The sequence below is a fragment of the Astatotilapia calliptera genome, chromosome 15 (assembly GCF_900246225.1).
Source record: "Astatotilapia calliptera chromosome 15, fAstCal1.2, whole genome shotgun sequence".
In the NCBI taxonomy this organism is placed as follows: Eukaryota; Metazoa; Chordata; class Actinopteri; order Cichliformes; family Cichlidae; genus Astatotilapia; species Astatotilapia calliptera.
In genome coordinates, this window is record NC_039316.1 from 9,288,303 (window position 1) to 9,315,355 (window position 27,053).

Consider the following 27,053-nt stretch of genomic DNA (forward strand, 5'->3'; position numbering starts at 1 on the left):
CAGGTGACTATTACTGTGCATAATTATTAGGCAACTTAACAAAAAACAAATATATACCCATTTCAATTATTTATTTTTACCAGTGACACCAATATAACATCTCCACATTCACAAATATACATTTCTGACATTCAAAAACAAAACAAAAACAAATCAGCGACCAATATAGCCACCTTTCTTTGCAAGGACACTCAAAAGCCTGCCATCCATGGATTCTGTCAGTGTTTTGATCTGTTCACCATCAACATTGCGTGCAGCAGCAACCACAGCCTCCCAGACACTGTTCAGAGAGGTGTACTGTTTTCCCTCCTTGTAAATCTCACATTTGATGATGGACCACAGGTTCTCAATGGGGTTCAGATCAGGTGAACAAGGAGGCCATGTCATTAGTTTTTCTTCTTTTATACCCTTTCTTGCCAGCCACGCTGTGGAGTACTTGGATGCGTGTGATGGAGCATTGTCCTGCATGAAAATCATGTTTTTCTTGAAGGATGCAGACTTCTTCGTGTACCACTGCTTAAAGGTGTCTTCCAGAAACTGGCAGTAGGACTGGGAGTTGAGCTTGACTCCATCCTCAACCCGAAAAGGCCCCACAAGCTCATCTTTGATGATACCAGCCCAAACCAGTACTCCACCTCCACCTTGCTGGCGTCTGAGTCGGACTGGAGCTCTCTGCCCTTTACCAATCCAGCCACGGGCCCATCCATCTGGCCCATCAAGACTCACTCTCATTTCATCAGTCCATAAAACCTTAGAAAAACCAGTCTTGAGATATTTCTTGGCCCAGTCTTGACGTTTCAGCTTGTGTGTCTTGTTCAGTGGTGGTCCTCTTTCAGCCTTTCTTACCTTGGCCATGTCTCTGAGTATTGCACACCTTGTGCTTTTGGGCACTCCAGTGATGTTGCAGCTCTGAAATATGGCCAAACTGGTGGCAAGTGGCATCTTGGCAGCTGCACGCTTGACTTTTCTCAGTTCATGGGCAGTTATTTTGCACCTTGGTTTTTCCACACGCTTCTTGCGACCCTGTTGACTATTTTGAATGAAACGCTTGATTGTTCGATGATCACGCTTCAGAAGCTTTGCAATTTTGAGACTGCTGCATCCCTCTGCAAGATATCTCACTATTTTTGACTTTTCTGAGCCTGTCAAGTCCTTCTTTTGACCCATTTTGCCAAAGGAAAGGACGTTGCCTAATAATTATGCACACCTGATAGAGGGTGTTGATGTCATTAGACCACACCCCTTCTCATTACAGAGATGCACATCACCTAATATGCTTAATTGGTAGTAGGCTTTCGAGCCTATACAGCTTGGAGTAAGACAACATGCATGAAGAGGATGATGTGGACAAAATACTCATTTGCCTAATAATTCTGCACTCCCTGTATAAGAACCAGTCCATTTACACTTAATCTGTCAGTGGTTTTAATGTTGGCATTTTAAATGAATAATAATCAAAAATACATTTCGGTAGCAAATGAAATTTAAAAAAAAATCTCACTTGCTGAGTTGTGATGTAGCTGAGGAACCTTTTAGCTTCATCCTCCAGTGACTGACTCTCACTGGCCCAGGGCTCCAGGTCTATATGCCACCGTGGAGTCTGAATAGGGGAACATACGCATATACATGAACAGTTACAATGGAAATAATATGAAAATGAGCAACTCACTAACATCAAAGTAGGCCACTCACAAGAAATCCAGTGCAAGGACAACAATAAAGGGAGCTTTATTCTTTCAGGTATTATAACCCTCTTGTGTATAGCCACTGATAGAACTAGGTCACAGTGTGCTCTGAGGAAAATTTCCCCCACACACACGTGTTAGCGACAAACAGCTAAAGTTCATTTCTGTTGTTATTTTAGTAAAATGGGGACTGCTAGCCTATTTACTCACGTGTATGCTTTGCTGGAAGGTATGGATTGAGCTTTGTTTGAAAGTGGAAGAATAAGATCTTAGACCCCTTCATCAGGGGGCTTTAGCAGCTTTAGCTCTGTGCTGCATTCCTGAAACGTGGCAGAACCTTGCTTTAAAGCCTGCTTCCATGCTACAGGAATGCGCCTGTTTGTGATTAGAGGAGGGTTAAAGAGTATGCAGTACAGAGGGCGACAGAGACGGCTCTGTGATGATGTATTCGTTGCTTGTACAATCATTTCTTGGGTCAAACACCACAGCCAAGTGTTCATTAGCAGCCCTGGAACAAATTATCTGCTGTGGTTTGATGAGAGTGCACGTCCCTGCCTAGGGCGCTCCTGTGTATGGGCACTGCAGTTTATTTCATAATTTCCCATAGCTGTGCAAATTAGATTATGCTGTCTTTACTGACAAGATCGTGTTTAGGTTTGTTGCTGTGGACACGTGTGGCATGGTTCTCTCATGGTTAACGTGGCCTCAACACAGAGGACTATAACTAAGACATTTGACACTTTCACTAACTGATCCTTCTTTTAATCTTCATTGCACATGTACACACACTAGAGCTTATACATATATTTAAAAAATATATATACTTGAGTCTATACAGTGCACACTTTGCTTGACTTTTTACAGGTCTGTACGTAACCCCACACCACTCTGCTAATATGTTATCTGACAACACCATATGTGTTATTTTCTTCTCCACTGAGGCAGATCCTGGACCTGCCAACACACAAAAAATCTGCTTTTGCTTTAATGGCTGCAGAGCTTGATCCACACGACACTTTTCAGTGTTTGGCATCAAGCCTTCAATCGATTTACAGAGTGTCAAAACATCCGAATGCTTGCCTTGCCTCAACCCATCCGTTCTTTTCTCTGCTTCCTTTTATATCATGGCTTCTGTTTTCTTTTGTCTTTCTTGGTCTTCTAATATCCTGTTGCTCTTTTCATTGCCTGTTTTTTCTTTCTTCTAACATCCTGCGTCCCCATTGATTGTTTACTTCTGCTTTCTGCTGGTCTCTATCACTGACCTCAGCTTCGTAGTTAAAAAGGCACTCAGGACCCACAGACACTCACCGGCCACTTTGTTAAGGCCAGAGGTCAGAGGTGAACAGCCAGACTCCTTCGAGCTGTTAAGAAAGTAGTAGTGACCACTCGTTACAAACAGTGCACATGACATCAAACCTTGAAGGCGACTGGCTACTGTAGCAGAAGACCACACTGGGTCACACTTCTATCAGCTAAGAACAGGAAGCTACGGCTAAAGTTTGCGTTTCCTTTCCAAAATTGCACAAAAAAAGATTAGAAAAATGCTGCCTGCACGAGTCTCAATATCTGATGCAGTATTTGGATCAGAAATTGGTGTAAACATCATGAAAGCATGAATCCATCCGCATTAGTATTAAAGATTCAGGCTGGTGATGTATGTGTGTAATGGCTCATTAGTACAAGTTAAGCATTTATGAAATGCCACATCCTACATCCTGAGTATTAATGCTGAAAATGTCCATCTCTAATACATGTTTATATAAAGAAAAATGCGATAACAGACACTGAAAACAGAACAGGTTTTGTTTTTAAAATCTGTATGTGTATCAAGCACAGAAGAGATCATTATCTGACAAATATGCTTGCGCATTATGAGATAATTTGAGTGCTATAGTGGCAGCTATGAGTGATGGGTTGAAGATTCGAAGAGTCAAGGTAAATAGTCATATTGGCATTAAACCCATGGTAAAGCATATGTCTGAAGTGTCTTGAACATAAACTGGTTAATTGGTATAGTCATATATTTACTTCTGGACAAAACATCTCCAGTGGAAATATGCAGCTTCTCAACAAAAAGAGCTCAATTCAATAAATTTAAAGCTATTTAAGCATAAACCATCATCATTAATGTACAGCAGGGCTGCACAGATTTTGTGTTTATTTAATATCAGATGCTATGAGTGTTAACAATCATTGGGCTGTCTGTCTTTTGATTTTTAACTCGTGGAGTATTTGTTGTTTAGATTCCACCATATAATTTTAACTCAGGCCATAAAAAAAAATCTCTCTGGCAAAGCCCCCAGTCTGACAAACAGCCCCTGACAAAAAGAAGAAAATAAAATGCCACTTCTAATCAACATTGTTCCTAAACTGCAGTATTGAAGCCAGGAGGGTTTTACAGAGACAGAAAGACGGCATTTGAAGTACATTTACACGTGTACAAATAACATCTACCTTTCTGCATCCCGGGGACTCCCAGAGCTCTCTGTCTGTGAGCTGCCCTTTTCATCTCCTTACCCAGTCCTCCCTGAACAACTCAGCTGTCAGGCCCCATACATCACCCTGGTACAGGTTGGGACTAGGGTACTGATCAGAGGGCAGATATCTGGGACAATGAAGTCTCTGGGAGGTTGCAGTATGTGCTGTAAGCTGCGGTTGAATAGAAATGGAAGAGGAAAAGGACAATGGGAGGTTCCAAAGTGCTCACACAAGCACGAGTGATCCAGCACTTTACAGCAGAGAAGAAATGGAAATATTTGGAAGCATTTGCCAAGGGAGGAGGTGTCTGTCAAAGATTTTATGGCTACTTTGAGACTTTATGGCAGTGCTGGACTGGAATAGCCAGCCTGACTTGTACAGTGCAAGTTTAAATCTAGTGTGTTTATACTTCCCTCAGAAGTTAAAATGATTTTTGCCTTAATGGGAAATTAAAATAAATTCAATCTTTAATCAATAGGCTTAAAGTGCAAAATAGAGACTATGGGTTTGTGCAGGTTCTACACTGTGCATACCTATCAGGATTTTTTTTTCCAACTGGTGATTATTGCTGAGCAGTGATGCGATTAGTGCTAAACTATGTGTTCAGTCAAGCAACAACAAGTCATCAGCACCTAAGGTAGACAGAGAGAACATCACTCATCAGCGATGCAGCCTTAGTCCTGTGAAATTAGACATAATTCTGTCCTCAGCAAGAGATTTTAAGGTTGTTGCCTTTACATAGATGACATGGTCAGTGGAAATGAATTAAATAGGGGGTTCGTTAATCTGAAAAAAAAAAAATGTACATGAAACATTATAACAAGAAAAGCATGTCTATTGAGGAAAGCAGCAGCCGAAATACAATTACAGCGTCCGATTAAGTGTGTGAACTGAGTGAGGTTGAAGCATCAGGTGAATTGGAAGTGCTGAAAACACTTAAAGATTCAGTTTTACCCTCGAGCACTGAAACGAGTGGAAATGTCTGCGTAAGTGTAAGTGATGAATTAAGGTTGAAGGGTGAGTTAGAGTGGAGGAGCTGAGAGAAATTAGTGTCAGTTCAAGTGTGTCAGCCAAACTTTGTCAGTGGAATGACAACAGGAACTGTAAAGCTTTCCAGAGGCTTGCTGCGGAAAGTCTGAATTTAAAGAAAAAAAAAAGATTTCTCACAAAATATTTCAAAGTATGTGGCAGCTGAAATTAAAATCAAGAAGCATTTAAGACATTAAATAAAAATGATGAAGGAGACTGCTTGCCGATTTCGGTGTGAGAGCTCAGTTAAGTTGAAGTATCACTTCAATTAAAAATCCAATGAAATGGTGGAAGAAGTGCTGATATGTGCTTCAGTTTAAGCCTGGCGAGCCGCATGAAGCTGAAGCACAAATGCTGAGACAAGCAGAAGTATCAGATCAGATTTAGCTAAACTTCAGCTGCTGTCAGGAGATGAACATGCAGGTATAAAAAAACTAATATGTATTGTTGATCTTTGAAGTTAGAACTAAAAATATATGCAGAACACACATTTTTATTTTTATCACCATAAAATCCCAGAAAATGTTCCAAGAAAATTCTACTTTTCCCTGGCAGGTAGGAAAACCAAACCCCTGGTATGGAAGAGAAGCTGCAGGAAGGGTTTGTGGTCACGGGAGTAGTGACTATGGAAACAAAATGATTTGAGTACATAAAGTAAAGACTGAGCTCTCTGGCAAAAAATGAGCAGCATTAATTTAAAAGAGCACCTTGCCTGCTGCTAACCAGGTGGGTGGGAAATACTTTACTTTAGGGTTTTTGGCAGTCATTGGCACAGATAGCAGGAAGACGGGATATCTTTAAATGTCAGCAAATTCTGGATGAAAATGTCATGCACTCAAATAATGAAACAGATCCGAGACATACCCGAAACACCATCACTGGCAGCTTTTATTATGAGGTGCTCAAATATCTGCACAAACTACAGTTAATGTTTACACTTTCCATGAAATAAAGATTTGAGGGGTTTTTGTATTTCCTTCTTCTTGCGTTAACCCCCCATCCACCAAAAAAAAAAAAAAAAAAAAAAAAAAAAATCAAACAAAGATGGAATTTGCCCTTCTCCACAGCCTGGGAGCTGGGTGTGTTATTGGATCGGTGCCTCTCAGCCTGGGAGAGAGGTGTGAGCAGCCAGGCCAAGCATGAATAATCCCTTGGGGAGAACAGGATGGATGGGTGAACAAGAGATGACTGGATAAAGCAAGAGAGGACTGTCTGCCAGAACAATGAAGGCGGTAAAAAAGAATGGAGAGGTGGGAGGTAAATAACATTGGGTGGAGCTGACAACAAACACACAAATTGTGGAAAAATGAGAAAAAAAGGATGAGTTACACTTTTTTTTTTTTTTTAATTGCCTTTACAACAAGAATGAATTAAGTCTGTGTATGTAGCGATCGCTGACAGTGTGGGCAGAGTGTCTGAGAGGACACGGCACAATCACCGCTTGGATAAACAAATTCTCATTAGTGTATCAAATGTCATGCAGGACCAAGCCACAGGTGGGTTGGGTCTGCCTATTTCGAAAACATAAGGTGTCAGAGTGAATGCTGCCAAGTCACTCCTATCCACTGGTAGAGTGCCAGGGTGGCTGAGTGTCAGGCCTGCTGCTCATTTTAAGCTATTGCTCTCATCAGAGTCCAGACACTTCAGAAAAATATCACCAGGCTGTACAGTTAGGAGGTCAAAGCTTTTAGTTCAACAGCATGTGGACTGTTTTTTAACACCATGAACTGTCCTAAAGTTCAAAAAATGGTCTTTGACGAGGTGTATTTTTCTGACAGCTTGGACGGAAACCCAACAGTATCCAATGGCAAGCGAAGGTCAAGACGTGAAACGGGCAAGTGGGCAGACAGAGAATCTGCGGTTTAATGAAACAGCTGGTGGCTGATTCACATTAACCTCCCTCTGTTTCTGAGTGGGTGGTGAACCCAGGTGTGAGATCATATCAGAGATTTATGTCCCACAGGGTTGTGTTAATGTGGTTCAGGGAAAATGCAGAAAGATTCTGATTTTTAATGGTGTTGTAAACACTGGTGCAATGCAACATTTATCACACGACGAAGCTTGATTTCTTTTAAATTAAAATCTGTAACTACTATGAAGCCTGTTACTAAAGACAAACAAATCTACATAGTACACACATGACTTCAGTGGCAGATGGGGACATTTCTGAGAGTGAAAAATAGTTTCCCCTTCCAGATTTCTTAGGGTTTTGGTTTTTTTTGGACATTTGTGACACTTACATGTTTTAGTTAATAAAGCAAATGTTAATTTTACGCAAAGACAAACCCAAGTAAATATAGTTTTTGATGATGAAAACTTATCCAACCATACCTGGCCCTATGTGAAAAAAGGCTAAACCTCATAATGGTATACTCACTTTTCGTTTTTACGCCAGATTCAAAGAGTTTAACTTTTATCTCATCAGTTCATAGACTATTTTCTTGCTGATCATCAAGATGTTTTTTTGGGGGGGGTTTGCAAAATGACCCCTTATGTTCTCTTTAGTCAACTGTTTTCACCATGGAACTTTCCCATAGACTCTATTTATACACAATCTCTTTCTTATTGTTCAATAATGAACACTGAGCTTAACTGACATAACCGAGGCCTGCACTTGTCTCGGTTAAGCTGGTATAGAGCAGAGGTGGGACCAAGTCATTGTTTTGCAAGTCTCAAGTAAGTCTCAAGTCTTTATCCTCAAGTCTCAAGTCAAGTCTCAAGTAATGTCAGGCAAGTCAGAGTCGAGTCTCAAGTCACTGGTGTAAAAGTCCGAGTCAAGTCACAAGTCTGAAACTTTGAATTTCAAGTCCTTTCGAGTCTTTAAAAAAAAAAAAACACACAACGAAAAAATAATGTTGCAGTTATGCTAAATGTAAATATTAGACCATGTAATTTTTAAATCTGTGTTTTTCTCAACACATGACAAAATAGTGAACTTAGAAAATATACACAAATTGTGAAATTGCACCTCTTTAAAATGCAGCTCAATTAAACTTAGCTCCAAGAATAATTTTCACCGACAGTTCTGAGATAAGCTGCATGTTATTCTTGGATGCGCTTGTAGGACCAGCTTTAAAATCGCATGACAAAAATATCATACACATTAAAAAAAACTGTATCACCAACGTAGCCTGGACAACATTTGCTAGTTAGATGAAGTCAGCTATCTCATCGTAGCATATTTATATGCATATTTATAATCATACGGTTCTTGGAGTGAGTGCATACACTCATGAAGTTTAGTAACTTCAGGTCACTGCAACAAGCCCAGGTACAGTTTACCGACGGATGGGTACAGGACCTTGAAATGCACCGTGTAGAACGAAAGACCATCGTACGTATCATAAGTTTACCAGTCTCACAAATCGTCGTCATAAATACACATTCATTAACCGTTTATTAATAGGACCTTTGAGCTCAATGGTAATTAATTAGTAGTGGAAATAATTTCTGGTACCCATCACAGAAATGTAGCAGTGACAACAATATTGTATGCTGTAATCGTACTGGGCAATTAGTGATACAAAAAACCTGTTTTATCCTGTGAATAAAAGTATATGTTTTTGTCAATGTACCATAATAACAGAAGCGAAACGCAATATTGTGTCAGGACAATTCACTATTTATGCACAATAAATAAAGGAGCATAGCGCGACAATTTCTGTTCAGCGCCAGACTTGCTTGTAACCTATATCACCAATTATGTTATGAAAATGACATATTAACTACTAAAAAACACTGACCTTCGTGTAAATGCTTGGAGCAGACTAACCTGTGAGCTGGAGTGTTCTGGGATGTTATATTTGATCTTTGAATGGCTGCAATCCAGGCCATCCGTCGCGTCTTTGTTACTTCGGAAACATGGCTCGAACAATTTCTCTTCAACGAGGTAATCCGATAACAACCGATCTCTTTACCCGTCGGCTTCCCGTGGCTGTCATGCGACCGGCTATTGCAGTTAATAATACAACAGCTTCTTGACATTTTTGTGTTTCTTTTTATCGCTGTATAACTGATTTCAATTGAAAGCCTGCGTGCGCTAGTACCGCTTGCCACGAGTTCCCAGAATCCTTTGCGGTTCTACCCGTGAATGACGTCACATTTTCAATCTCTATATAATATGCATGTTAAATTTTATATTTGGGGTAAAATATCAAGTCTTTTCAAGTAAACCGGTTCAAGTCCAATTCAAGTCCCAAGTCATTGGTGTAAAAGTCCAAGTCAAGTCACAAGTCTTAGAACATTTTTTCAAGTCAAGTCTAAAGTCATAAAATTAATGACTCGAGTCTGACTCGAGTCCAAGTCATGTGACTCGAGTCCACACCTCTGGTATAGAGTGTAAGATATGTACATTAGTAGATCCCACATGCTGATTTTAATTTGAGATACAATGAATTCTGATCCTACGGTCTTACGTACATTGCTGCTAATTGTAATGGTCGGATTCCATAGGTATCCATGTATACTTGGGTTATTTAGAGGAGATGGACGGCCAAAATTATTATATTAAGAGCAAAATCAATCATCTATTTACAGAACTGATAGTCTTTCAATACGACGTGACTGTTCTGAATGGTATATAGAGGATAATCTCAAAGAATGATCCTCACTAAGCTCTATCATTCTGACTAATCTGGGATATTGTGAGACTTGGATATAGACCATATACAGTCATCTCTATTCCTCTGGCAGGCCCGGCTCATCGGCCAATCCCAGCTCACTGACAGCGTACAGTGAGAGACAGGGAGGGTATAACAGAATTAAAGTGGAGGATTACACTGATCTTTTTTAATAAAGGCAGTAATCTCAGAAGACTTGAGCCTTCATCTCGAAGGCAGTGGAAGGCTGCAGAGGAGTGGAGGGATACACGAGGAGGAGGAGGGCTGAAGCAAAGCGTTTGGATGAATGACGAAGAGAAAGCAAGAAATTGGAGGTTGAGGCACAGACGGTGAGGAGGGAACGTGAAGATCGTCTTTGTATCTACGCTGTTTCTCATTTGCAGAAGTCTACGAAGCCACATCTGGAATGCGTTTACTGTAAAAGAGAGACTGTAACGTATGAATCATGTGGGTGAAAAAGAGAGAAGCTCTAACTGGAATACAATGCACCCGGTCGATCCCAGAAAACTGTTTTGCTTGACTTTGAGGTTTTGCATTCATGCGCAACACAATGTGTTACATCACAGATATTGCTGCTGGCAGCAGAATTAACCGCCCCCGTGCTGTAGACCAAAGCTGGTCGAACACCGGCACATGTCCATTTTGACTCTGCATTTTGTCATCAATTGCATGGCAGCAGCATTTTGTGTCCGTCTAGTTTAAACCGAAACATATCTGCAAGCAGCACCCAAGTGTTTTGGGTAACAAAGAGCTACATTTCCTTTTTTGCAGGTGTATCACAAGCACACTCAATAAACTGTGCTGGATCCATGAGTCTTTGCAGCCTTGAATTTCAGGAGTAACATAGCAGGAGAATAAATAACAGAAATTGAACTTAACTAGTTATATAAAGCATCAGTTCACCAAGACATAAAAGAACAGGATAGTTTCCTTTAAGTGTCGAGGAACAATGTTAGAAAACCTATCAAGAACTCGGTTGCGATTGCTGACCATTTTCAGCTCAATATTTGCAACTCTGAATGGGAAAGGAGAAATCGAGGCACTCCACAACAAGAGCTTGTCGCTTTGCCATTAAAGCTCAATCTTTTTCAAAGCCACAGCGGCTGTTAGAGAAAGGAAAGGCAGTGGTGTCTGACTTGGTTTGATAGATTCCTATCAGCCAATTGTGGTTTCCAGTTAACACTCAGCACATCCACCGGGTTAAGAAGCGGCTCTTGTCAGAACAGAAGCTGATCACTGTCCTCCCTATTTCATGTACACACACAAGCGTGCATATTTGAGACCTGTGTGTGGTTTGTGCAGTCGTTTGGCTTGTCATGACACATGCTATTAACTTCTATAGGAACCGGCTGTTGCCTTGGAAATGCCTTCCAGTCACATCATGGTAATTTTGCTCATGCATGCATTCATAAACTCAACACAGGTATAGGTGCTCCCATGGACTGAAATATTTCATATATAGCTATTTCGCATAATAGAAAAAAAACAGAGTGACACTGCTGAAAATACCCCGTCTTCTGTCTGGATTGTGTTGTGTTTGAATTGGGCCCTCTTGGCCAGCATCTCAGGAGACAGATGGGGCCTCATTGTTTGCAGTTACAATCTCTTTGTGTGCGTGTCTGTGTGTGTGTGCGTGTATGTGAGGCGATCTTCCTGGACAATATCCTAGATCTGAGATTTATGTTTGATGTCTGGTTGGGAAGAGCAGAGGGAGCATGCTGAGCACCATATGACACTTTCTTCCGAAGATGGAGTTGGAAAAAAAACCCAAAAAACAAACAAACAGGGAAACTAAGACAGACACATGGAGGCAGCAGTTTCCACTCTTGGCTCTTCCTCATTTTCTTTCTTCCTTTATTCATCTATTAGTCCGTTTGTGTCTTTTGTGTAAATAATTGCAGTATAGAAATGAAAAAAAAAAGATGGCTATATCATATAGCAGTATACAGATATCTTGAGCTACCCCTCATTTCGTCATCCTTTCTTATTAAAATACAAAATAGGTACAAAGATTTTTTTGACATTAACATGTGCAAACATACATGGAAATGTTGCATATGAGGCAAAAACAGACTTTGAAAGTTAGCCAACGTTTTTTCTGTTCTAAGTCAAATTGATCCCTCATTTCTTCAAGAATATAGAGGTTTGGGCTCTGAGGGGGGCAGTTCATGACTGATAGTTTGCCATTGTGTGTTTTTCTACCTGAATATAGTTTTACTTGAGTGGCAGTTTGTTTGGGATCAATGTCATACTGAAAGTTGAAATTGTTTCCCTTTTTTACGAATGGCTTGTTTACAGCCATCTAGTGTTTGAAGAAGAGTAGATACTTCTGAACCTTTAGTTGATGTATCTTTCAGACCCTCTCTCAGGTTGGACAGGCTGGATTTTTTTCCTGTTTTTAAAGGACAGGACTTTCAGATATTTTTCATCTTCTCTAGTTTTTTAGGTCTGACACTCTTGTGTCCTTCACATGTGCAGTTTCCTAATTTTTTTTAAGTACACACTGCACATAATGCTGAGATATTAAAGATTTTTTTGGATAATAATGCTTTGGGAATCAGTTTGTTGGAGCAAAAATAATATATTTGTCAAAATGTGTTATCCTTGGCATCTTTCATGGATTCGACTAAAGACATAGGAACAAATTTTGTTTCTGCAACAGGAATTCTCTTTTTAAGCAATAAAGTTTTTTCTTTGTCAAGTTGTCTGTTATGTCTAGACACAACACTTTTTGTGCTTGAATGGTTCATATATGTAAAATGGCTTAAGGAGCAAACAAAATTCCTCGAAAATGGTCAGGTACAAGGACTGGACTGAAAATGAGTGAAAAAGCAGCCAATGACCAAAGACAGCCTGTGAGACCTCCAGAAAGCCTGGAGAAGTATTGCTCAGGGAGACCACTTTACCTCTTACTCCTTGACAGCACTGTAAAAAATGTGATTATACTTCAACAAGAGATTCACTGGTGTCTAAAAAGTTGATGTTCTCTCTTACATAGAACATGGGGTGGCTCAAGACTTTTGCACAGGGCTGTAATTTTAACGATAATCCTTTTTGTGATATTCATGTATAATTGTTTTTTTTTCCTTTGTGTTTCCCATTCTCATTCTCATTTCACATTTGTTTGTCATTAACATAACTTTTATAGAGTGAAAGACTTTAAGGCAGAAACTTCCTTTCCAAACAGAGATAGCACTGATTTAAATGAGTCTCAAAGGAGCTGCATTCTCTTTAAATGATTGTTCTTGAGGTTCATTGGCCTTCTCTGCTGCTGAGTGGTGTCTGCTGCCATATTAGCATGGTGCTACTGAAATTTCTGCTTCATTAACAAGCAAGTGTTTTGCTGACATTCTAAGCACTGCTAGCTTGAAAGCTGAATTCACAACCTGTGTGTGCATGCATTCATAGATGGGCATTGAAGGTGAGCAGCAAAGATGGGAGTGAGGGTGTCCAGTTTCAGAGGTCAATGCACTTATTCATGACGGTTTGGATGGAGGCTGAGAACTTTCTGGAATGTTCCAGACAAGTCTGAAGGGAGTATTGTGCGATCAGGACATTGGACTCAGATCCTGACACTGAACGCCCTCTGTCCTCCATTGGGCGTCTTTGTGTGATGGCAGCTAGCACACAAAGCAGACTCACTGTAACATAAAGTGCACTGAGTGATTTGTGACTTTCCTCCAGCAACATGTGGTTGGAGGTTGGGTTTGTACAAAATAACACATTTAAAAGTTGAGAGTGAAAGCTCCCAGCTGTTATCTTAACAGTTTGACAAATCAAAAGAGTATTAATATAGCCTTGGCTGCACTAGGCCATGTGCTCTCAGTTGTTTCTCATGGTTTAAAAAAAAAGTGCAGATAGCTTGCTCATGAAAGTAAAATAGTCATATTTCTATAAACTCTTAAGAAAATAGGTAATTGATTATCTGAAAGCTCTCTTTGTGCTCTCCCTGACATAACTTGGCACAACCACGTAGTAGCTTGTTTTCTTTTGGCTGGACTTTGATACTAATCTCATATTGAGGAAAAAAAAGCTACGTGCCTGTCTAGAGCTGTTTGTTTTTCTAGGGGATGGTCTACGCATAATCTGTGCTGCAATGTCACTGCAGCAATATGATCCAAAAGTTGAGAAAATCAAAGGTTTTGTATGTCTAAACATATTTACACCCCTTTCTGTGATTTTTCTGCCTGCGGTTAATGCACAACTTCCTATGTAGCCTGCTTGTGAGGTGCTTGTGATCCTGCGGTAAAAGCGGATTATTCTGCTTGTGCTGTTCTCTAAGAAAGATCACTTAAATAAAGTCGGTTTTGCACTCAGTGTGGCAAATGCAAACCTGAAATGCCACAGCAGTGCGCTTGCAAGTTTCAATGAATTAACAACAAAACCTAGATGCTTTCTTAAAAGTTTATAGTTTGCAGATGCATTTGCTTTGCATTTGACTTTATAAATATTCGACTTTAGTTTAGTCAATTGCCCCCCCCCCCCCCCCCCCCCCCCCAAAAAAAGAACAAGTTTCAAATTGTGAGTTTAGATTGGTGAAAAACACTAAACAAACAAAAAGATTTATGATTAAATCTTTGCTTTGTAAAGTGACTAAGTGAAGATAGTGTCTGCATAGCCTTTACTCAATACATTATTTATGCACAGTTCATCTGCAGAATTGCATGGCAATTGCATTATTTTTTTAAAAGTAATGCAGACTTGATGGTCACTTTGATGGAGTACACTCTGATGTAATGCTATAGGGTTTAGGTATAGGGTAGTAAATGTGCTAAAAACATACCAAGCCACTGGTATGGTTCTTTAAAGCTTCATAGACTGTGCATTAGTGATGTGTCGGTCGCAAACGAAACGGATCTTAGAGCCGACTCTTTGAAGTGAACGATGCGAGCCGTGTTTTTTTTTCTTTTTCTTTCTCTCACCCTCTCTCTCTAACTTTTTTTTCCGCTTCACTCCGCACGCGAGCCTTGTGCTTTGCGCTGGGAAGAGGGGGGAGGGCCGGTAGTTACACTCGCAGTAGCACAGGAACAGAGCCGGAGGGAAAGAGAGAGAAAGAGAGCCAGGGACAACAACGTCACATTAGAAAGGTATAGTAATCATCCACAACTATTTTCAGTTGCGGATGATAAAGGATTCAGAAAGTTTATTCATGCAGGCCCATATGACAGAGAATGTCCATCCATCCATTCGCTTCCGCTTATCCTTTTCAGGGTCGCGGGGGGCGCTGGAGCCTATCCCAGCTGTCATAGGGCGAGAGGCAGGGTACACCCTGGACATGTCGCCAGTCTGTCGCAGGGCTGACAGAGAATGTGTATCTTCTTTTTGTTTTCAAATTTTTTCATATTTATATTTGATTGTGTTGTGGTTTGCAGTGTTTTGTGTTGTTTCACTTTAAATTTGTTTAAAAGGAAAAAGCTGAAAATTTAAATAGTTAAAAGTTGAAATGTAAATAGTTGGTTTTTGTATTATATGATTGATTTATTACATTTTATGTGGAGTGAATAAATAAAAGTATATTTACGATGGCCCCTAGAGACAAAGCACGTACAAACTCCGAAGCACGTACAAACACAACAGAATGCTCCAGGATGCTAGGGGGCAGTGTTGAGCTTTTTGTTACCTAGTGGCTACACTAGCCAGGAAGTACCAATAACTGGATTTGGTGTGTGGTAGTAACAGGTAAATGATTTTTTTTTAAATTATTTGAATATATATGAGTGCTTGTGTATAAATACACAAACAATACACATATGCTTTCAATTGTGTAATTTAAGTGATCTAGGTAGCTCTGTTTTGGAAGTTCAGTTAACGCTAGAAATGCATTTTGGAGTTTGTACGTGCCTTGTCCCCAAGGGCCACTGCATATATTCATATATAAACATATATAAATAAAACCACTTTTTTCTTTTACATTAGTAACTCCTTTTGTGCATAATTTTATATTGTTGTTGATAATAAATTAATTAAAGCAACACAACAACCTGAGTTGCCGGTTGGGAGCCGAAAGAGTCCTGTCATAAAGCTTGTCTTTTTAGTGAGCCGAGCCAAAAGAGCCGGTTCTCTAAAAAGAGCCGGAAATCCCATCACTACTGTGCATACTGAGAAGTTTCTCAGGCACTTTTATCTATATTTATATTTATTTTTGGCAGGTGTGTCAGATTAGCTAAAGTTTATATTGACATTTCTGACAAGTGACTGAAGAGAAAAATAAAGCTCTCTTATTAAACATAAGAAAATGTACAGTGACTACTCAGCTCATGTGTTACAAATTTGTCATTATAAGATTATATACGTTTTTGTGGAGTTCACATAGAGATGTAAATATTTTATCTGCAACATGCAGTGTTGCTAATGGATATGGAATTTTTAGCTTAAGACCAGGCAGGTAATGTACCAGCTTTCTTAGCACTTAGTTCTTGTGACTTCTTAGTTCTCTGAGCATCTCAGTTGGTGCTTAAGGGTGCCAGTGATCTGACTTGAGTCACACCTTTGGGATTATACAAGGTCAACCTCTTTTCTTCTTTTCAGCAGTCTTTTATCTTGCTCTCTCTGTCTGCAGAGGCAAATCTTTCAGTTTTCCGTGACATAAGGAAGGTCATCGGGTGTCTGCTTAAGAAAATCTACTGGGACCTGATACCGCCTGGCAGAGATTGAAGCAGGATTGCTTTTTCTGTTCTCACTTTATCCTAACTCTGAACTAATCAATGCTCAGAAGCATAGTGTTCATTGATAATCAAGCTGTTACCCATTTGAACAAAAGTAATTAAAAATTGCCTTGCAATGAATGAATTTGTGTCTCAGCTAATTAAAAGGATCATTTGAATTAAACTGGAGACTGCTTTGGCTTGTTGGTTGTTTTTGAATATTATAATTATAGGTTTTGAGGCCATATAGTAGCGTTTATTCTATTCCTACAGACAACAAGCATGTAGTTTGCAATTTTGATCATCTTTCACTTTAGTGGTTTGATTTACTCTCATGAGAAAAAGTTTGACACGATCACTGTTTTTGTCTCTCACAGATGTAAATTGATTCATTTTGACTCAAGGCTACAGATAATGTGAATTAGATTTTGGAGCATTTGTCTTTAGATGTCATTTGAAGCTGGAGTTGGAGCAGTCCCATCACATAAAAAATGTTAAAAAAAAAACTAAACAAATGCAGTGGTTGAAAAAAAAAAACCAAAAAAAAAACCCCCAAGAGCCAAAAACCTCTGGAGACCTCACTCTATACTCTAAATTTACTTTTAAGGGAATCATAATGTATTTTGCATATATTCCTTTTGTTTTCTTTATAGTGCAGTAAAAATCAGGCAAGGGTAGCATGACCAATGTTTACTGTGATTCCACAAACATTATGTAGGTAGCAGGTAATGGATAATAACTGGACACGAGTAACTTGAGCTTAATATTATAATATAACATTTCTAACTAGGTAGACAGCTCGTTCTCTTTCTCTTGACAATGCTTTCTTTAAAGATATAACATATTTTGGGAACAACTTGAAAGAATGGCAAATAGCGTGATATTTAGAAAGCCTGTATGCCAATATCGTTCCCTACATGTTGTTGACAAATATGCAGTTTTCTACAAGACTGCAAGAAGCACAATAGCGACAACGACAACATCTGACTGCAGCCACAAGACGGCAGTAATGTAAAGGATGGATGCACATATTAATTGGCATGCGACAAGCTTTATGACAGGACTGTCTGAGATGAAAGGAGAGAGGTCAATTTGCTTTGGTACATTTTCACTTATATCTGTTTTTAGATTTGACAAGGCAAGCAGTGCCTGCCTTGCTTGTCCTGATGGAACACCACTGGTAAAATAGTCTAAAATGAAAAGAGAATCCATGGTTCATCTTTGCTTTTCACTAGTGATTTACTGTATTTACAGCCTGTCTGTGGGCTTTGAGGTTCAGTGTGTTTGACATGTGATTGGCAGCCGACCTATCTACAAGTAATCTCTGAATAATGCTGCCACTGAATTCCCGAGTAAAAGCTTTACAGGTCGCAGACTCTCAAAATACATTCACAGTGTGAAATAGGACACTGTGGATATGGAAGGGAGACTTGAGAAGATAGCTATGAAGTGATTTCTGGTACAAGTAGCAATTTATGAATAGTACTCCATTTCTATATGAATTTTGATGATGATGATGATGATGATGTTTTAATATTAAGTGATGGCAAGGTTGGTTTTAGATTTTAGAGTTCATTACAGAGAGTAAATGCAGTAGTAACAATCAGTAATGTCTTTTTTTAACAGGAAGCAGTCAGACTGAGTAGAAAGTGTCCTTAAATTAAAGAAAGTTGCTCCAAGCACAGATTTCTTCCTCTTGCTTCATAGCAAAATTGTGGACTGAAACAACATCACTGTATTAAGATTGATCAGTATGATGCATGCTGTTGTTGCTGCTGAATTTAACTGCGTTTAAGCAGTAAATGATTACAAGTCAATACTTTGAAAAGCATAAGCTCTATTTAATGTTACATTTCAGTGTTATCCATTTTCCTCAGTGCCAGAAGTGTCTTTCTGTAACACAGCTGAAAACTTTCTTAAAACAATATTACTACAGATACACCTCTTAATTCTGAATGCTCTGCTACGCTCAGCTAAAGAATTTTAAACAACACAGTAATTTGTCTTTTCAGTTTATACAACCTCAAAACATCCAGGGGTCAGGGGATTAACATTTCTTTACAACATACTACATCTTTTTATGCTTTTTATAAAGATTATTTATCTAGAAGACTCTTGAGATGGACAATCTACATTGATTGTTGTATTGTTAGGTTTGCTGTACATTTGTAAATGTACATTTGTAAATGTACAGCAAAGACAGCACTGAAGTATTGATCACTGGTAGTGCAGGTGAGCTGTTAATACAAAAACCTATTAGCATCACAAACCATACTGTACACAAAATTGGACAGGGCACTAAACTACTTCTTAGTCATGCAAAGCTTTAAAGATAACAAGATGTTTAGTCTTCACAACAGATGCAACAAAACTTTGATGCCCAACTCAGAAAAAGTTGATATCCGACCTGAGTGCTTCCTCTCGCCTTAACATCAGCATAAAAACTGTGTGCCAGAAACTTCATCATGCATGTGCATTGTGTAATTATATTATATGGACCATACAGGGAAAAATTGAGATTACATACAGACTCCTAATACTGACAATTTGTTGCACCACTACAACTGCTACACATCAGGATATATTGTTACCACTTTTTTTGTTGCAAACCTTTTAACCTTATTATGGCTACATTATACAATGATGGTATTTGTTACTATTATCCAGTTATGGCAGTGGCGGCCCTTCCTCTCTAACCAATGGGAGGATAGTAGGTCAAAGCAGAATCCGCATAGAAAGAATAGTTGCTTAAATTAGCAGATATAATATGGTGACTTCTCGTGACTTTGCAAGTCGCCAGCATTTCAGCTTGGGAGATGGACCTGCGTTGGAGTGTGTAGGTTATATATTTTGTGTGTGCGTCACTGTGAGAAAAGGCCAGCAGTCTGTTTATTGCTGTTAAAGTCAGGGGGCTGAGTCACCAGAGCCCTGCTGTGTTTGCTCTCTTCTGTCTTTCTTTCTTTAGCCCTTTTCAAACATTGGATATGTAACATTGCTATCCCTGTAAATGTGTTAAATGTGACAGAATTCTGCCATTCAGACACTGGTTTGCCCGTGTTTCCCCTTCCACCCCCGCTGCTGTTGTTTTGACCAGCACATTTTATATGTGTCTATAATTTACCAACTCACCCCTCTGCTCCTTTCCCAGTGGGGAAGAAAGACTGCATGAGGTAAATGATTCAAGAAGACTCACGTGTGTGTGTGTGTGTGTGTGTGTGTGTGTGTGTGTGTGTGTGTGTGTGTGTGTGTGTGTGTTTTAACGTGGATGTGTGACAGCCAAGAGATTACATTTCCTTTAGATTGGTTATAAAAAAGACCCTGAGGCTCTAATTCACACTCATACCTGTACAGTTTATTAAGGGAGACAGAATGTGTCAGCAACCGTCTGTTATTCAAGGTGGTAAAGTGTGGTACAGTAGCAACCTCTCCTGTGCTTTACCCTCTTGAATGAGTTTTAAAATGAGATTTGCCTTTTCTAATGACCTCTCACTTCATCTTGCTCAGAAAATGCCTCAAAGCTGAAAATCGTTAATGTCTGACATTTTCAAAGTGTAGCAAAGATGACAGATCAGCAAGTGCTGTGTTTATAAAGCTGTTGTACTTAAGTTGCTGGTGTGCAGTAGCAATATCATCGACCAAGCAGCTAATGTGAAAGAGAAAATATTGTATATGGATTTGTACAGACAGCTATACATTAGATCTGTGTATCATTAAGCCCTAATTACTAAACACAGGCTTTATTTTGTTCTTCAATTATCTTTTACTTTTATTCGCTTTTGCTCAGAAGAACCTAAAAACTGTTAGGCCTTGTGCATTTTTGATTAAATGGATGACCACTACTTTATCCATCCATCTGGGAATCTATCCCAGGTATAACCTGATAACCTTTCAAACCTATCCTCTATTTACAAATTAACATCTTTTGGTAGGGGGATGAAGCCAGATTACTCAGAGAGGCACAGGACACAGAAACTCTTAGAAATTTGACCGGTGGATTTGAACCCTGACTTCCTTGCTATGAGGAAACTGTGCAGCCACCTACTTTGTTCAGTGCTTGAATATTTTGTGATCTAATGACTTGCTTCTTTATCATATATGTGCAATGAGAAGACCTGGAGACCACAATTACTGTAAAAGGCTTAAAATGTAGATAAGAGGGCCTTAAAGTGCGAACCAAAACTGCATATATAAGTATCTGCACTCAAACATTATTTTCTCTTGCAAACACAAAGCAATAGTTTTAAGTAAAATGAATCTGAAATCTATAAAATCAAAGATTTATTTATTCAAATAACTACAAATTTAGGATAATTTGCTTGGTATAAATGGAATGCATACCAGTCATGTCAATTTCATTTGACCTGATGTTTTACGTTGCACTTCTGTAACAACACTGCACGGAAAATTTACATGTAATCAAATAACTTCAAGTCAGCCATCTGGTAATAAACGTTATGTGACATGCTGAATTGTTTTGTCAAATGTTGTTTCCCTTCTCAAGACTCGTGTTCAGCTGTTGCTTGTAGCATTTTCAGCAGATCTGTTACAGATTTTTAGAATCTGAACACAACAACTGATACTCTAGTCTATTTGTATGGGGTTTATTAATGCACCTCAGTCTGAATACTGCCTCACGTACATGTTATCAATTGTCTGGTCAGAGCTGTTTAGTTTCATGAGTCATCTGTAACATAGATGCAGTCACATGCCCCTTCTTTTATGTAATTCGTGAAGATCATCCAGCCATATGAAGAGGTATAAAAGTACGATTATCTTTACTAATTATCAATTACCTTCACCGCAGCTCACAAGGAGGTAAAAGTGTGAATGAAACCAGTTGTGTTCATGGTAGGTGTAACACTTTCCACAATAGTGGCATTAATACCATCCATCTTCTTCTGCTTACCCAATTTAGCATCAGCTGGAGACTATCCCAACAGCCATAGGGTGCAAAGAAGAGTGCAGCTTGGTCAGATTGCCAGTTTGTTGCATGCCTAACACAGAGAGAGACAACCATTTGCACTCACATTCACACCTATGGGCATTTCAGAATAACTAATTAACCTAACCCCACTAAGTACATGTCTTTGGAGTATGACAGGTAGCCAGAGTACCCACAAACAACATGCAAACGCCACACAGAAAGGCCCCAGGCTTTGTGCCGCCGTGGTGCCTTAACTGATACCCAGATCTTTTAAATGGCATAGAAAGGTGGACTTGGATATGGTCTACATGCTCTCATTTTTACAGTACCAGGAAATGCTGAACTGAACAAATCATTCAGTACATAAATTCCTAAATCAGTGAGCGCTTATAAAAGCACAATGCTTTACAAAGCCTCACCGGAAATTAGGTTTTAAAATGTAATTTTCCTTACGGCAGCCTGCAGCTTTTTATTTTATTTTATCTGAGTTGCATGAATATGTTCAGGGAGAAGAAAGCAGTATGCTAGTGAGACAGGAAGAGAGCGATGTTCAAGGAAAAGAGAGAACATAAGAGAAAGACAGGTTAGAGAAAGTGGAAGGCGGGTTTGAAGTTTTAAAGTGATTCAGACAGCAGAGATGAGGAAGCAAAACGGAGCATGAGAGGGACAAGGTAACATGACAGAGCAAAAGCGTTAACACACGTCTTCGAGATGAGAGGGAAAGGAAAGAAAAGCACAGTCTAGGTAGAGAGGAAGTGAGAGAGCTAAATAGCAGCAGCGCATGACACAGAAAATTTTATCTGGGCACCTCCGGGGCATCTTAGGAGACAAATTTTATGTTAGAAATTAGGTGGAGTGAGCATATGGTGCTATGTAATATTGATGGTGCACAAGTGCCCATCTCAAGGCATGGAATGATAGCCCTGCAGTGATTTTTCACGGCATTTAAAACTCTTGTGCTGAGGCTTCTTTGTCTCTAGTTTAGGTCATTAAAGATTTAAAGACAGAAAAGCGAAGAAGCATTTATTATCCCAATGTAACAGAATGAGAAACTAAAGTAGGGTGGAAAGAGCTCACCGTGTGTGTGTTGCTGGTGGGAGGGTTGACAGAAATTGGCAGTGAAAGGGGAACAAAAGGAAGAATGATGGATGGGAAGATCAAATGACAACATGAAGGCAACGGCGGAGAGCAGAAATGAATCAAAGAGAAATGCATGAAGAGACAGCAGAGGGGAGGGAAGTGGAGGGTTGTTAAGCTGCTGCACTAACACACCCTTCATGGGTCACAGGGTCAAGCTTCTGGAGTTCATGCATGTGTGTGTTTGAGTGTGTGTAAAGTAATGTTTGCTCCAGAAAAAAAAAAAAAAAAGGGGCAGGGATAGCTCAGTAGGTAGAGTGGTGGCCCCATGATCGGAAGGTCGGGGGTTCGACTCCACTGAATGGCTACCCTGAGGTACCCCTGAGCAAGGTACTGTCCCTACACAACGCTCCCCGGGCGCTGCACTGGTGGCTGCCCACTGCTTCACTGGGTGAATGGGTTAAATGCAGAGGAACTATTTCCCTATGGGGACTAACACGCACACTTTACTTTACACTTTAGAACACACAAATGAAGTGTTTCTTTGTTAGAGCTGACTGTCTTAGATTTGCAGCTGATGCACTAAGGGAGTGCTTGATTTGTCATTGTGTGTTAGGCCAACACTTGTTCACTTGTCTCAGAAAAATAAATGCAGTCCTGTACCGCCAGAAATCTGAGTGGCAAACCCTCTCTTCTTTGACATCAAAGCATTTCAGAGGCACTCGTTGAACATGCATCAATTCTGCTGCCTGTTCTTCCATCATCACCCTTCTGGGATTTACCGAGCATTAACTCAGTAGTTCTTACTCAGTAAGAAACCACTGATCTAGGAATCAGATAAACCTGACAAAAATCTTAAACACAACAATTAAGAGCTAAGAAGTTGATGGTATATCAAACATACCTTTCTGTGTAGTTGCAGAGGCGGGCAGCATCGTGGTGAGGGGCCCTCTGTGTCTCCCTCAGTCTTCCTAACTAGACTGTCCTTCTTCAGTTTGTGAACATAAGAAATTCTCCTTTTAATGCTTTTGCCCAGCTCCTCTGCTTCTTCTGCAGACACCTGTTTCATTTTACTCTGTTCACCCCACTTTTGATTAGATTTAGTTGGACGTCTCAAAGCCAAGGGTGCTGAGGCACCCTGCCAACCTCTCTCCAGGTAAAGATGAATGCACACACACACAGCAGTGAACAGGATGCCCAAACGCAGCAGCAGTCCCAGAGTGAGTCGCTCTCTGCCCATATCCATCCACTGTTTTGTCCTCCCTGTCTCTCTGACTCACCCAAATCCAGTGTCTCAACTCAAGGTGTCAGTTTGATTGCTTTTTCTATCCCATTTTGGAAGTTCTCTTCTCTTCCCCTTTGTCTCAAGGTTAAAATCCACCTTTACACCAACAGCGGTAAGTTAATGAAATGCAAACATTTCCACCGTTGCTCATAAACCAGCACACACGCACACATATTTGTGCTTCCTGCAAGGCTGTGAGGCTGTGTAAGTGCTGAGGCTTTGGAAGCTGAGAGTGAAGTGCAGAATATGCCACCCTCTTTGAAAACTTTGGAAACTCCCTCCTCACACTTGTAAGTCTCTTTCTTTCTCTCTTTTTTTTTAACCCAAACACACGCCCCTTTAATTTGCTTTCTTTTTCTTTCTGAGGTTCACATCACACTCACACACACAGACACACACACCACTCTGTTGTTCTTCCCCCTCCTTGGTGCTGCTTCATCCCGCCCAGCAGAATCTCATGTTACGGTGTAGCTCCAGTTATGGGCTGTGTCTCCAGCTCCATAACGGGTCCATGCAAGATTTCCTCTCAGCATCTGTTGGGCTCTCTCTGGAAACAGCAGCGACATTCATACACGAATGAAAGTTTAAGTATTTGTGAAAAGTCATTTGAGGTGCTCCAATGCAAACATTTTGTTAGAGTGATAAGTTTCTAAGAACTTTTTGTTTTTACTCATTTATTTGAAGTCATTACTCTTGAATTTTGTCTGTGTGCACATGTTCTAAAAAAAAAATACTATATCAATTCCTATATTTTTCTCTGTTATTGTACAAATTTAAGAAAATGTGTGGGTTTTTTCACATAAATTCCATACTTCTCTCGATTCCTGATTTAATGAGGGCATATTTGATATTTTGGACAAGAAGAGAACATTCATCTGGTGTTTTCAAGCTTCCTTTTTTTGTCTTTTTTAGGGGTGGGGGAGGATTAGACCTTACAACAAAACTTGAGAATTAGAATTTGCTTGACGTGGCACTGCTAAATGTAAGAAGAGGCAGATAATAAGAGAGCTGATCTCCCACCTACTGTTTGGAATCAGTTACAGCCTTTTTGAGCCTACAAATAATTCTCTGCTGCCCCCCTTTGAAGTACAAACAACACTCCTCTAAATACCAGCTTCGGCACACAAGCCAATTACAGTGAATCAAATAAATTAGATCGGGAGAACCAGAGAGAATAAAGGATGTCGGGTACAGTAAGACGATCTCTGCTGCCACCTAGTGGTTAATTCTAAACAGCTGCATATGGAACTGATTACTGTTTCTTCTGTGTGATTACACATAAAAGCGTCCAGCTTTTACCTCAAAAGAAGTTGGAAAAACTCTAAATTTTAGACGTGTGTTTTGTATCAAACATGTAGCAAAACAATGTTTCTTTTGTGAGATGCAGGAGACTTCTCTCTCTCTCTCTCGCTCTCTCTCTGCAGACAGCATTATTCATATTGGAATGATTTGTCCAGATCTGGTCAAAATCAGCTGCCACGTGCAATGCGTTTGTTTCTGGCTCCCCCCCCCCCCCCCCCTTTTTTTTTCATATCCTCCAACAAAACAGGGTCCAGAGAGACAGAGAGAGGCCGTTTAAGCTCTATCTACTCACATATACTTTAAAAGCAGTGTCTCAATATGGGGCCTGATATCACAGACCGATAGACCACCTGCTAATGAAGCAAAGGCAAAAATGCCTGCTGGATAAATTTGATAGCGGCAAGGCTTATAACCACACAGTAAGCTCTAAGAGGGCGAGAGTAAACCCAAAAGGGCTCATTTTGCTAATTATAGGTTACAAAAAAAATATCTAGAAATGAAAATCTCTTTTCATGGTTAGATAAGATAAACTGTCGAAGTTGCTTGCAAGTGGAATTTACTCCATGGTATTTTGTAAACAGCAGCTGGTCTGATATCTGCAATGGCAAATACAGGTTTCCTAACACAAAAAGCAGGAAAACTGGAACAAGCTGGACTAATACAGGTCAATCTGCACCATAAGATCAATGTGCTTCTTGTATTTTGGGAAACACACCGATGTCTGGATGAACTGCTGAAGTTTTGCACAGTGGGAAGTGGCCAGTTGTATCAGGAAGAGGTGAAGGTTACCGTGTGTTTACTTTCAACTGGGGTCCAAAATGACACACACACACACACACACACACACACACACACACACACACACACACACACACACACACACACACATAAGAATAACTTGATTGTTTTATAAGATTCAGGTCCTCAAAACACTGTAAGCACTGTAAATACATAATAAATAGCTGGCAAGGGTCTCAGCTCACTACTCTTGAGCCTTGTGAGATAATTGTGTAAATGGTCTAAGTTGCCTTGAAAAATGACACACCCCTATGTTACGTTTTTTCAACTCACGTGACTGCAGAATAAACGTATTGTTATAATAATATTGTTATAATAAGCTTGTAGTTAATGACCTTAAGTAATAATTCAACAGTTGGGATTTTTGTGTACATTTGTGTAGTCTCATCTAATATGTACACATTGCACAATCAAGATTAACTGGATCATCAAATAAAAAAATAAATAAAAAAATAATAATAAAAAATAATAATAATAATAAAATAATAATAATGATCTTAACGTATATTTTTAGCTTTTTATTTACAACAACGGTAACATGCTCACATACTGGTTTAATAATAAGCATTAAAAGGGTCAATATGTTACAAGGTTACACATCTGAGGCAATAAAATAAACCTGTTTGACCTTTTTTCCACACCTCAATAAATGATTGCACAGCAACCAGTGGCAAAGATAAGCACCTTCTACCCCGAGAGACCGCATGATATACATATGCATACATACAGAAAAAGCTGTGAAAGTTAGCAACACTTCAAAAACTGGGATAAACGATCAAACCTATTAACTGGACTGACATAGATGTAAGAATATAAGATATAGTTGCTTATATTCCACACCATATTAACGCCATACAGCCTCACTTAGATGTGGAAGACGATTTATAGCTGACCATCTGTTTGTGTCATAAAATCTTACCCTTTTACATAAAACAAACACATTTGTGAAATGCAATTGACACAAATGCAACATGCAGTCTTGCTAGTAATGTGTCAATTACTTTTTAATGTCTAAATGTTAAACCTGATGACTTTCAAAGCAGACCTGCAGTTAATTTCACGGTAACACGCTGTTTAACAAATTGCCACAGTCAGCACGTACAACCTATTTCAATGATCCTTCTCCCGTTTTATTTCCCAGATGAGAAGGTGGAGTGAAAGCAAGTCAGTGTGATGGCAAAAGCAAACGCTGTTTAGTTTATAGTTTGTATT

General features: G+C 39.6%; 1 protein-coding gene across 3 annotated transcripts in view; it reads right to left on the reverse strand.

The window, feature by feature from the left end:
• mettl24 (methyltransferase like 24) overlaps positions 1-23,963 on the reverse strand; it is a 42,706-nt gene extending 18,743 nt beyond the window's left edge. The window contains exons 1-3 of one of the 3 annotated variants that reach the window (XM_026194324.1): positions 23,361-23,412; positions 21,362-21,449; positions 1,502-1,600 (exon numbers count right to left, since the gene is read on the reverse strand). In XM_026194324.1, coding sequence (XP_026050109.1) covers positions 1,502-1,600; positions 21,362-21,373 — 111 coding nt within the window. In that variant the 5' untranslated portion in view covers positions 21,374-21,449; positions 23,361-23,412. Of the gene's footprint in view, positions 1-1,501; positions 1,601-21,361; positions 21,450-23,360 lie in introns of all 3 variants that reach the window. The other 2 variants (XM_026194322.1, XM_026194323.1) reach the window with 2 other exon arrangements.
• Between the last annotated feature and the right edge of the window lie 3,090 nt (positions 23,964-27,053).